Source organism: Bolinopsis microptera, chromosome 2 (assembly GCF_026151205.1).
Source record: "Bolinopsis microptera isolate Bmic1 chromosome 2, MBARI_Bmic_1.0, whole genome shotgun sequence".
Taxonomy (NCBI): Eukaryota; Metazoa; Ctenophora; class Tentaculata; order Lobata; family Bolinopsidae; genus Bolinopsis; species Bolinopsis microptera.
In genome coordinates, this window is record NC_087073.1 from 1,576,001 (window position 1) to 1,589,810 (window position 13,810).

At 37.6% G+C, this 13,810-nt stretch overlaps 1 protein-coding gene across 1 annotated transcript; it reads left to right on the top strand.

Annotated features, from left to right (window-relative positions):
* Positions 1 to 8,859: 8,859 nt before the first annotated feature.
* LOC134826454 (chromobox protein homolog 1-like) lies at positions 8,860 to 12,587 on the top strand. Its single transcript, XM_063838834.1, has 6 exons — positions 8,860 to 8,864; positions 9,105 to 9,273; positions 9,940 to 10,017; positions 10,279 to 10,460; positions 10,795 to 10,898; positions 11,939 to 12,587. Exons 2-6 carry the CDS (start codon positions 9,106 to 9,108, stop codon positions 11,965 to 11,967), a joined length of 561 nt encoding a protein of 186 aa, XP_063694904.1. The 5' UTR covers positions 8,860 to 8,864; position 9,105; the 3' UTR covers positions 11,968 to 12,587.
* Positions 12,588 to 13,810: the final 1,223 nt, after the last annotated feature.

The following is a 13,810-nucleotide window of genomic DNA, read 5'->3' on the forward strand; positions in this document are numbered from 1 at the left end:
ATGGTGACAGAAGCTCTTCTTGCAGGACGGGGAGACGAGGAAACTGACTTCCGGGTTCCTTTTGTGTACTGTGTGAAGAAGTTTCTGAACTTCCCTAACCTAAGCTTGATACGCTGACCCAGCTTCTTGGGTCTGGCTGAGCCGCTCTTCCTGGCTTGTTTCGGTTTAGAGACGAACTTGTTGTATGCTTCGTATGAGATGGCGACGAATAGATTGATTATAACCATGTGAAATATGATATAGGTGATGATGAAGTATGCAGCACCTCCGTATTTTGCGTCCGAATTATAAATGCTCTGCATCTTTTCATGCCAGTTGCTCGTGGTTGATACTTGAAATAAGGTCACAAAGGAACACCAGTTGGAACCAAACCCATATTTTGTACAGCTTTGATCTGACGTTGTGAGCTTTTTGGGTGAACCTGAAAAGTTATATTTTGTTTTTTTATAAGGTTTCGATAGAATATATGGATATTATGAAATAAATTCTATTGGTGCCAGTGGCTCAAAAAAAAAGAACTATGTGTCCCCTGAATATTAAATTTAGCAAAATTCAGTCACATTATTTGCTAACAAAACTTACCGGTGCCATAGCTCATTTTTACAGAGTCAGTAAAAATGGTTTCTCCCAAGGAAGCAAAAGAGTAAATAACGATGAAGAACAGAGCACTAAGATCAAACATGACCGGAATAATGAGCTTCAGCAGAGCAAACATTTTGATAGCTTCCTCTGAGTTGACCAATAATCTCAATATAAAGAGAACAGTAGAGGACACTACACACAGTCCTTTAGCTATGTACTCAGTGAGCTTGGAGTCCTCAGGGGCTTCGTAATAAGTGTCAATGTAGAACCAAGATGCATTAGCTACAGTTCCTAGCACAACAAATATAACATCCACAACGTTCATAACAGATGCACGCTTGATCCATCTCACAAATCTGTCGTTCAGTGTCCGGTTCTTCCTCCCGGAATCCTCCCAATGGAGATAGGCCAGAACACCGAACCTAACAACCACCTCCACCACGAACAAAGCTGATATTCCCACTCTAAGCCACTGGACTATCCTACCCAGCTCCTCCTGACCCGTCTGGAACACCACAATAAGGAATGTGTGGATAAAGAGTAGGATGATAACAGCGCGCTGCAGCACTGTGGATTGGATGGTTAGAGTCAGGTAAATCATAAACTTTCCTCCACTCTTCTTCACCAGTCCCGATATCAGGTTGGTGTCCTCTTCATTCTCTTCTGTTCGCTCTACTTCTAGATCTAGTGTGTCTATACATCGGGTCAGCCATGACTTGTACTCTATTATCGACCTGAACATTATTGTCGTTATCATCCAGGGGTGTAGTCAATAGTAGTCAATAGTCATCATTATCAACCTTTTCATTTGCAGATCATCCAAATCGTGGACAATGGACATCAGTAATATCCTTAATTTAGAAAAATTCTAAGTGTTAATAACACCATTTTACGACGAAGAGCTTAAACTGATATAATTTAAAAGTTTTAACGAAAAAAAGTCAGGAAAACTTTATAAGTTAGACTGACTTGGTGGTACCACCAGTTAGCTGTTGAAGGAGTATTATAATTTCCTCGTCATCATTTATAGGCTTCAGTTTCCGAAACACCATCAATAAGTTCTCATCATAGACGGACAGTGTGTCTGAAATGAGATACATATATATGAATTATATACACAATTAAATAACTATTAAATAACTATGAAGTACTAATATTTTAAAGCTATTGACAATTAATTCACTACTTTTATCAAAAAAGTGAGTTAAAATTCCTTTGTACCTGCACCATCCCCCAGTAAATTCCAAGCTATAGCCAGTTCCTTTCTCCCTCTCAGCCTCTCCTTTTTCACATTCATCTTAGCAATTGTCCAATAGTTGTCGACAACAATGGCCAACAGAATAGACATTAGTATGAACACACCAAAGTAAATGAAAACAACAAAATATATAAACGTTGCATTGTGATATTTATACACGGGCATCATTACATCTGGATAGTTTTCTGTTGTGATGAGGACAAACATTCTTATAAATGCCAATGCAGCGTTGCTGAACTCTCCTTTATATATCTCATTGTCTGAGGTTTCATAAATCTCACCATATATATGAACTGCAATGCATGAAAAGAACAGCACATAGAGGATAATTACAAATATCGTCCGTAAAATTCTGGCAAAAGTCTTAACTACTACCATGAAGAAATGATACAATGTTTTAATCTTGATGATAAATACAAATGACCGGAGGAACTGAAATGGGATAGCCTTCTCCAGAAGGTCTACTGATAAATAAAAGTAGCAATAGTAAGTATAACAAAGGTCGAAAACGAAGAACACTGTCAGAATAAACTGCAGTTTTGATTTCAAAGCTGTTTTTGACAAGCTGAAGAATGTTCGAGGAGTGTAGAAGACGATGTGTAATAAAATGTCGAGAATGTAACACAGCACACAAACACTTTCCAGAATAAGATAATGAGGTTGGTTGGTGATGTAGAAGACAAGGAGGCAGTGTGTTCCAATGATGAGGATAATGAAGTAGCGCCAGATCTTGCTGTAGGTTATGTTGAAAGCTACTCGTACAGAGCTTGAGTTACTCTCCATTGCATACGCCTTCCCGTAGTGCCCTCTACCTGTAGCAAATATTTATTTTTAATATTCGCGATCAGAATAGTAATCACCAACAGTATCATAGAATATCATGCACATTTACAGTTAACTACTGTCTCAGACTTGAGAATATGTTGTTTTTGATAAGGTCTGTTGGACTCTGCCTCACACTTAGGCCTTAGCAGACTTAATTTCAGACTTTTCAAAGTCTACCAAATATACTACAAAGTCAAGTAGAGTCCCATGGAGATAACAGCAGATTCCTTTGTTTTGCAGACTTGGTAGAAAGCTGCCAGACTTATCTCTGCCACAATATGTCTGTCATGTTCCGTTATGTTATCTGTGGGTCTTTGGTGGTCAAATATAAGTTTAAGATTTGATTACAGAAATCTTAATAGTGGTATTTGTAGAATTTAAATTAATGTTCTGTAATTTACCATGCGTGGCATCTTCGACATGAGCAGCTGATAAGGTAATGAAGTCATCGTTGTAATCTTTTGCTATGTCAACTAGCTTTTCAAGACCTCTGTTCTCTTTTGAAACCAACTTTGTGTCCAAATCATTGACCATCATAATGATTCATTCTAAACAGTAAATAAGTAATTTAAAGATTTTGTACACCTGAGGTGGAGGAAAGTTAATTCTCTGAGATTAAGGTCAGACAGTGACATAACGAAGGGCCCCACTGACCCTGCTGTGCGGGGGGGGGGGCGGGGAGGGGCGCAATCTTATGGGGGCGCCAAATCGTTGTTTAAAAGAGGGACAATTGTAAAAAAATTAGCTGAGGTACTAGCAAAACTGTGTGTTTTGCTCTAGAAACACAATTTTTTTGAGATTTTACCGGCGTATCCTCTAAAATCAACTAATTTGTTCAATTTCAGGGAGGGGCGCCAAAAGGGAAGGGGAGCGTCAACAGGGGGGGGGGTCGCTTTTTCGACGGGGGGGGTGGGAAAGAATGACGTGTTACAATAGCACGTACATTCCTTACCAAACTTCCCACTCAACCAATCAAATAGGCGACCTGCTGTTGTTGAGGTGAGCTATCTGTCCTACCTCCACGATAACGCCCCTGTCGGTGGACAAGCGTTTCTTTGCTGTTTAGCAGTGTTGAGGCTGCTTGAGGATTGAGTATTAATTATTAAATGTAGTATAATCAGTAAAAATTTGATACCGTAAATAAAAAACGCAGTCTGCACCAGTGAAGCAGTAAGAAGGTAAATTTCACTGTGAGGTGTCGGTCGAAACAGTCTCGGAAAAGTCGCAAGTCACTCAAGACCTAAATTTAATTTGTGTTTTCTTAAAAATTTGAGTTTTCTTTATTATATGTGACTTAGTCAACATCCAAACATCCCAACCCCGAACTCTCCAATTCAATGGCAGATTCCAGTTATTAATTTAAAGGAATGTACGGTCAGCAACAAAACTGTAATGATATAATAAGAAACATCTATCGATCCCCGTCAATGAAGCCTGACAGTTTGAATCAGCTATACAAATGGATACTCGGCAGACTAAACAGACATTTAAAAAATTGCTCTTCATATTTGATGATTTCAATCAAGATATTATTATTATATTATATATGAAAAAGACGTCTACTGCCAGAATTTGGTTGATATAGCTGCTAATCGACATGACTATTTTCAGATTCTATGAAGGCCTACTAGGAACATATAGTGCCAATCTTATCGATAACGTATACAGCTGCAAAATTTTAACTCATAATATATATATCAGACTAATTAGCGAAGCAAAGCAACGATCGACGATGCGAAGCAAGAATGCTAGTTTGCGCGGCGCGTCGAAGCGGCAAAGTCCTCCGATTGTTTTTATATCATATCAATTGTAAATTGTATAATAAATATTGTCGTGCATTTTTAAAGGTTTACAAAGTAAACTCTTCGTGACAATTAATCACTTCTGAAACAAAAAAGGTTTCAGGTTAAAATTATCTATAGAATTGAATTTTTTTTCGAGCAAATGTTATGTCATTTCGCTGCTAGTGGCGCCGCGCAATGCTCTTTAAAATGTCAATAAAAATCGAGCGCTCTTACTTTGATAGCCTTGTGTTCCCATTTGCCGTTTGAGTGTTACATTTGTATTACCGTCGTAATAGTTTCTGACATAATAGGTATCTTTTGCTAAAAGATACCTAATATGTAGAGTTCATTGATGTGCTGGCATGTTTATATTGAGATTCGATGATTTGTAACACAACACCGTTTTAATATCTTGGCTCTCAAACATTTTGGGCAGCCCTCAGCTCTTGTCAAAATTTCAAATTAAAACTTCTATCAAAGTAGTAGGGATATCATGAATTCATCTTGCATGCATTTCAGAGTATCAAATTGAGATGTGTATCTATTCTAACTTCATCTGAGCTAACTCCCCTGCATTGAACTGATAATTCACTGCTTGCATTTTGCAAGCCACCCCTAGAAAGCATAGATGGAGGTTTCTAATAATATTGGTAGCAATGGACCATTTCCGTTACCTGTGTATTATGCTCTGCCAATTTCATCACCTGAAAGGGCCGAAGACTCTAGGGATCTCGGTTTCTGCAATCTCCTTGTGAGAACTGTAAACAGAAGCTGGACTGCCTCTATGAGTTCAGGGCAATTAGATATGCAATTATTATTTTCGAAAATATGGCCGAAAAACGGTACGCAGTTCATAATTTTCTTGATTATTTTTGTGTTTTCCGCCCTAAGAAAATTGTAGAGACCATTTAGATACATCAAAACGTACCTAAAATCTGATCTACGACCTACTGATGTTACAGGTCGGATCCCAGAGCAAAATACAGAGTACAGGCAGCTCTATACTAGCTGGTCTCGAAATCATATCTTGGTAAAACTTAGGTTACTTACTTTTGCTCAAAGGTTTCTCTCTTTGAGAGTCACTATAGAAATACAGACTATTTTCTGTACCTATATGAGGATTTAAAGATTGAAAAAAATGACCAAAGTGTACCCTAAAAAGGTCCATGGTCATTGATCGTGATTAGTCGCTAACGATTTCTTCGGGCAGTTTGTTACAAATTGTGGAGACAATCCAAATCAAAAGTTACATTTTTTGTCCATTTATGCCCATTTATGTCCATTTTTGTCCATGCGGTACCCTATTTTCTGAGGATGGACAAAATCGTATGGACTAAAAAACATGATCGACCCCCCCAAAATGCTGGGCCGAGGGTGAAATTTTTGAGCATAATGATCAATTTTATTGCTCTCTGGAACTTCCAAACAGGTTAAATTAACCTCTCCCGAGCCAAATTTCCTTCAGGTCAATCTTTTCACTTTAACTTTTTCAAAATTTAATCCGGCTTTGAAGTTTTAACGTAAGGAGGGGCCTCATTTATATATATTACATTGGTGGCCATCAGAGAAGCAAATTCCTCTCAACTTATACCAACACACATCAGCCTCTACTCTATACAAACCTCGCTTTCAACGAGGAGTAGAACTACTAGAGACTGTTATGCACTCAACACTCTAGAGATCTGATGGAGAGCAGCACACATCGGATTGTGGGGAAACGAAAAAGCAGATGAGCTGGCCAAGCTTGGCACAACCAGTGAATCCAGTCTTATATTGGCTACAACGTTTTTTCAAGTCAAGTTCTTAGATATGGTAATGTTTGCACTAGATTGGATATCTTTACCTCCCATCTTCACAAGATATTCAAAATTCTAATTGATAGAGGATATAGCCGTGATAGACTGATTAAAGATATTAAACGTTGTCTGAGGAAATATAATAACGTTTTCAGGAAGTTCGGTATTCTAGATGACCATAACATTATTAAAGAACTCCCCTGACATCTTTTGATTTCATTGAAACACGGGTACTAACTCTGCTAAACTGAAAAAATTCTGAAACTTAGGTGAATAAGTGTACAACGTGCTAAACCGAAGTTCAGACTGACCAGTGAAAATGGGCGAGCGTACCAAGTGTCATTTTAATTAGATGTTTTAGTCAGTGATTTATTATTGAAGCTTATAATTACAATAACTAATACTCCTGTGAATACTTTAATTAATTGTTTGTTCCGTTATTCTTTTTCCTTCCTCTTTTCCTTGTCATCCCCTTTAGTTTTAAGGTTCTTGCTATAAATGGCTACAGCTAACACTATTAATGCTAAGTACCAAACAACAAGTGGGAGGTGGATCGTTGGTATACCGTTAAATCGATTTAACACCGCAATTCCAGTCGCAAGCCTGGGACCACTACTAGCATTGTCACAACATCTACAAAGCTGCCATATAGCCTGACTGACAATTTTCCAAGCCCAAAATGACACTTGGTACCAAGCATGAGCAATCATCAAAAACCTCAACACTACATTCAAACACAATAGACAAAAGTACAGAACTGCAGTGCACCTTATCACGGTACATTGTGGTCTGGACAAACATCTCCATACCATTTGCAAATCATGTGTGACAATGAAGATGAGACTGTTCCGCACTTTCTCGGACAATGCCCAACTTAGAGGGATACTTCAGGATTATTACCTCTCCATCAACGACATTTTTGACAACCAACATATCTCCACTAAACGCCTTATTGTGCCAGAGGAACTGGACCAGACAGGAGTGACCTAGAGCCTCTCTTGTTGCCTCTACTCATTATCTCTGGTCATCACTCATTCCCTTTCATTTCACATTATCACTTCATCTCCACATAGATAACCCCGGCAACCTTCTTCAGGTGGCCATACTCCAGAGGCAGGTAAAGCATTCTCATGCTATCCTCTAGTGGGCCATCTAGGTCCAGCCTCTCTTCAACAACAAATAATGCAGTCAGTCTCAATAAAAAAATTTTAAAAGCTAAGAATTTGAGACAATCTGATCTATAGCTTATACCAATCAGTTGTATATTAAGTCGATTATTAAGGAGACTTTTTATTAATTTTTACTATCATAACATTTTTTGTAAAAACTTTTTGTAAAATCTTTTTTGTAAAAAGCAGCAAGCTTTTCTATATAAATATGTGAAACTGCAGCAACCGATAAGTACACACGAAAAGTACTAAATTTTCAAATCATTTTAGGTCATTCAAATGTTATTCTTCTAAGTCTGAATAACCACTATAATACACTATACACTATACAGTAACACTATAATACACTATAGACGATAACAAAAGAAAGGTATTAGAGCCGTAATGCCAGGATTTGTGAACTAATTTTATAAAGATGGTACACTTCCTACTGGCACCAAATCTTTTTTCAGCAGCCATTCGATCCTAACCATACACAGCATAATCTTATCTAATTCACTCAATTTCATAGATAAAATTTTCTATTTCCCTAATCAGCTCCCTAAGCCCGTCGCAAAAACTATTCACGAAAATGTGCCGTCTCGAAACTCAGAAGTTATCACTGAGGCTAACTATGAATGGTTCAATGACTGCAATAACGCCACACATAGAAATTCAATATTCTTCAACGGCCCACTCCTATTTGTAGACGCATCGATAGACGAAGCTTTCAATTCAGTGTCATGCCAATCGCTGAAGGCTTTCAAATCACAATGCAAGAGAACAGTACTGAAGCTTCAGAAAGGGGTTGATAATGTAAATGAGTGGTCCACGAGTAATTTTCTCATCCACGAAATCAGCGGCCTCCGTAGGTCCAATAGAAATAGAAATTCGTAATTGGTTTTGCTGCTAATTGGGGCTAAATCTAATTTGTTTTTCAATTCCTATCACACTTTTTACCAAACCAAATCAATGCTATCTTACTATATATAAAGCGAGACGATATATATATATTTATCTGTGCCATTTTACTGACACCACGGCATCAACTTTAACGCGAATTTCTTCAAAAACCGTCAAAGATATACAACTGAATCTTTTTTGACTGGGTCAAATGCTTTAATGGCCTCCAAATCAGCATGAAAAAATAAAAAATAGGCCAAGAAATAGGAGTTTTAGAGCCCAAAATTTGGTACCCCAAGTGGTGTCAAAAACGCGAATTAAATAGGTAATAATTGTTTTAGTCTCTTCAGTCTTGACACCATTTTAGGGTTAGACGGGTTCCTGCTAGTGTTTATAATCTGTGATTTAAAAAATAATAGAGTGAAATTAATTTGATACCAAAACCCATTCTAAATGTGATTTCTGGACAAAATTTTTGCTTGAATTTTGTTATATTATATTACATTTTTATAAATTTGCGGCGTGCCAATAAAATAACGAATTCAAAATTTATATTCCATTTATTGCAGTTTGTTACGATTTATTTCATTTCACCTCACTCTTCTATTTAGTTTTGATATATTTTCTAGTAGGTATGTTTTCAGGAGTGCCCACAGGGGTTTTATTTTAAACTGATCATGATGTAGATAATAAATTAGTCCATTAGAGACAATCCCCTTACCTCACGAGGGGCTTTCAATCATAATGCACTAACACTATTATACACTATACACGATAATACACTATACACTAAAACTAACTGTATTAGGATGGGTAAGCCAGGAACAGCAAGCAGCTCTTCAAAACCCGCCACTGAAAAGAAGAAGTCCAAGAAGAGGGATAGAGTAGAGGAAGAGGAGGAGGTTTATGTTGTGGAGAAGATTCTGGATAAGAGGGTTTTAGAAGACGGAACAGTGCTCTACTATCTCAAATGGAGGGTACGTACTACTATTGTTACCATGGTAACAGGGTACGTACTACTATTGTTACCATGGTAACAGGGTACATACTACTATTGTTACCATGGTAACAGGGTACGTACTAATATTGTTACCATGGTAACAGGGTACATACTACTATTGTTACCATGGTAACAGGGTACGTACTACTATTGTTACCATGGTAACAGGGTAGTGGGTACGTGCTAACTAGTGCCAGATTTTCATTTTAATCATGTAAATTGTGACCTCTTATCACAACATAAAATATTCACCAGTGCAGTATGTACATTGTACTGTATCCCTCACTGTACCCCTCACCAATCAGTTTGCAAATCAACTGTCACATCCCCCGGATAAACAGACAGCTCTAAATATTTTTAAATTTATCTAATATGTTAGGTCCGAACCAGTAATCGACCGGGACATGATTTCAGGCCTGACCGGGACCGGGATAGCTCAAAATTGCCAATCCCGGTACCGGGAATCCCGGTCGATTACTGGTCCGAACGATTCCTCTGCTCAAATTTCGATGGGAGAAGTTTATTAAATACTGTAATTGTTATTCATTCTCTGTGAAGCTTGTTCTCGCAGAGTTGCTACTACTTTATACTTCTAGTTAGTTACTTAAACTGGTAATAGAAAACTGAAAAGCAATAATTTCAGAATTACCCTGAGTCAGACAACACGTGGGAGCCAGTAACCAATTTAGATTGTGATGAGCTGATATCTGAGTTTGAGAAGGTACGTGTTTCACAAGGAGACTTGTAGAATGTAGGCTAGAGCAAGTGTTGCAGATGTAGATCCCCATCTGCTGATACGGTCATTATGCGTGATATAAACCTCTCCCACCCATGATAGCTCGGGGGGGGGGGGGGGTTGTAGCTGTATTGGGGTTTTGTCATTGGTCTGCTCACAAAATTATTTATAATGGTCTCTCTCTCTGTACATACGTCAAGATATCATAAGAATACGTTGTAATTATCCCATCTCTGTATTATTCAGGTACACAGTAGTAAAGGGGCATCAGCTGCCAGCTCACCTCCCAAAAAGAAGAGAACACACAAAAAACAGAACAATGGTTACGATGCTTCCAACGAACCCATTGGTTTTGAGCGAGGATACGAAGCCGAGGAGATCATTGGAGCCACCGATCTTGACAGTCAAATAATGTTCAACATTAAGTGGTTAGTCTTCTTTACTATTGATTATATATATAATTATTATAATCTTACAAGATTGCATTAGGAAATGATGTAGCATATCCCTTCAGTTAAATCTAACATTTTCCGCTGTTTCTTTGCGATTTCGGTGACATAGCTGAGCCACGCCATTCGTGCTAATACCCGTAAATTTACTAGCAAATTTTGATTTAGCTTTATACAGAAAATTTCGTGTCAGTCCAGAAATGACGCGCATTGTTTGCGCGCGCACCCGACTAAGCGGGAAATAAGTTACGATGAGTGATTATTAGTGAAATTGGGACATTATTAACTACTTATAACAGAGATCATATCACAGGAAAGGAGCAGACATTCTCGACTGGGTTCCTGCTAAGGAAGCTAACGTAAAGTGCCCTCAAGTGGTTATCAAGTACTACGAGAGTTGTTTGACCTGGAAGACAGGTACATTCCAAACAAAATGTCTAAACCTTCTCTTAACTAGAAATAGCGTAATACTCATCCACCCTAATAGGAAATACTGAAACAAATTAAGTATATTTTCGCTAGCTGGAGACTGTTTTTGGCTTCTTATTACTTTTTAATATATCAGAACAAATCATACAACTGAATCAATACTTAAAATCTAAATGTCTTGTCCAAAGTAGGTGGCTAGTGGCTACTTTGAACATTTAGCTAAGTACTGAGTCACAATCAGTCGAACTCTTTACAGTCGACAGGGTTTTAGAGGACAGGGTTTTAGAGGACAGGTTTTAAGGGAACAAAGTTTTAGAGGACTAAGCAAAGGGATTTAAAACTCCAGGGGGTACACTTTTTTACACCATACATTAAAAATGCAAAAGTCCCAAAAGTGTAGTGTTAAAAAGTGTAAAAAAAGTGACATTTTTTTCCCACCAAAGGTATGTTTTACCTTTGGAAATTTACTATGTGAAGACTGATTGGAAAATAATAGGAAAAAAGAAGATTTTTAGAAGATAATTTTGTTAAGTGTAATTAAAAGTGTAAAAAAAAGGGCAAAAATGTAGTGAAAAATAGTGTAAAAAGTGTAGTGTGTGCAACTGTTGGTAGGCCGTATTGGCATTACAGCACTGTTTGCATTACTAGACGTCTCCATCTATGGATGGCGGATCTCATTATAGTAAGCCAAGAGAGGGTCGGCGCCAATAAATGGAAATGGTATTTTTTGGAGTGGGCAGAACTATCTAACCCTAAATTTAGAGTGTTTCATTTTCATACTCAAAACCAGCTCATTCACTTGATAACCATATTTTGTACCCACTGGCACTATTCTTCTCTGCTACCGAACTGAAATCGAAAAATTAATTGCCAATTACCACAACAAAAGACTTGATCAATGGTTGGGATGTTAACAGATTTTAAAATATGAGAGAGATGTTTAACAAAATAACAATTAGCTCACTGTAAAATAACTAAAATAACTGTAAAATTACTAAAATAACTAAAATAACTGTAAAATTCTGCAGAGGAGGACGGAGAAAGCGGGGATAGCTGAACTGGGAGATGCTCGAAATGCCGCAACAAAACAGACTAATTAATTTAATAACTATCTAATTTACAATTTTATTAGAATTTCGTCAATCAATTCGAGGACTGTTCATCAACACAGACTGTATTGTTATTTGGTGCGGATGATTTTTCGTTCGTTGGATCTTTTTAAAATCTAAATCCTTTTTAACATAACGTGTTATTCTCTCTTTGAACTTGACTGCCACTGATAGGAAAGTGGACCAGTATTCAAGCATATTATTCCACATCATTAGAAGTGGTTCATGTTTTTGTTTAATCAGACTATTTAGTTTTCAACGAAACCACCATATATATAATATATGGATAATTTCTTTATATTTGAAAGCATAAACCTAAAATTTAAATCAGCATGTATTTAGAATTTAGTATCCATCGTGTGATACATACTTTAAGGATTTCAAACTGATGTTCTGACTCTTGAATTGTTTGGTGAGATACAGCAGATATTGCTTTTGTGAGATCTTGTTATTTGCCCAGAAGTTTTGGTTGCCAGCAATACCCTTAAACTTCCGCTAATTTGTCTTCGCATCAATTAATGTGTAAATAACGTTAATTCTTATCCTATTCGATACACTTTTCAAATAATTGTTTGATTCGTAACCAGTTTAAATGGACTAATTCGCTCAGCCTGTCATTCCGCCGAATATCTATTTGTGTTATGAACATAATAGCCTGGGGTCCCCAGGTAAATCCGGCTGCTGAACTTAAAGTCTAAAGAAATTTAGACGAGTAACATCCGTCAAGAAGTTGGGTGCTTGGACGGATACGGGATATCATAACAATAATGGGGGGGGGGGGGGGGGGGGGGGGGGGGGGGGGGGGGGGGGGGGGGGGGGGGGGGGGGGCAACCATATTAAAGTATATTAAATTGTATATCCCCGGGTCAAAATCGGAAAAAATCCTACATTTTGATATACTTTAATATACCTACAATTAGAAGATTTATATTCTTCGTTAAGATTTACATGATGAACTATATTTTCACTCAGATTCGCAAGATAAGCCTGTTTTAGGACTAGTACATGAATTTCCGTCCAGATTGGTCAAAAATTGGCTGAGCTATGAGCTTTAAAAAATATGCCCATATTTGGGCATACGCTTTTGCCCAAATTCGCTTTTGACCAATTTCGATAAAATTTCAATATTTTTTAATGAGACTAACTCTATGTGAAAGATATAACTCAGCGTTTGTTGAATATAGTGGATACTAAGTAAAAAGACCTCCATGAACAAAATTGGGAAAATTGCACATAATATCTCGGTTCGGAATACTAGCCAAAATGACTTCATTAAAATTGAAATAACTCCATCAGTTTTCAATATTTTTTCAAGAACTTTTTGGAATAGATTAAGAATTGCATTTCAAGCTTATTTTGGGCAACAATTTTTGAAGTAGGCCTCCAAGGAGATAGGGATATATTAAAGTATATCCTCGGGAAAATCCTACATTTTAATATACTTTAATATGGTTGCCCCCCCCCCCCCCCCCCCCCCCCCCCCCCCCAATAATTTCGGCTCATTATGATCAGGGTATAAGTATGAAACATAGAGAATAATGTTTTCCAGGTAAAAAAAGGGGGGGTCAGGTCAGGATTACGTAATTTTGCTGTCAGGAGGGGAGGGTAGGTGTTGATTACGGTTGGTAACGGATGGGGGAGGGGGTAACAATTGCTAAAATATTGATTACGTAGTTATCAATTATAATACTTTCCGGGAATTATATGCACCAAAACCCGTGGACACAGAGCTGATAATTTGCAGATATATCCCGCAAGGGAAGCGAAGGTATTATCAGCATAGACTGCGAG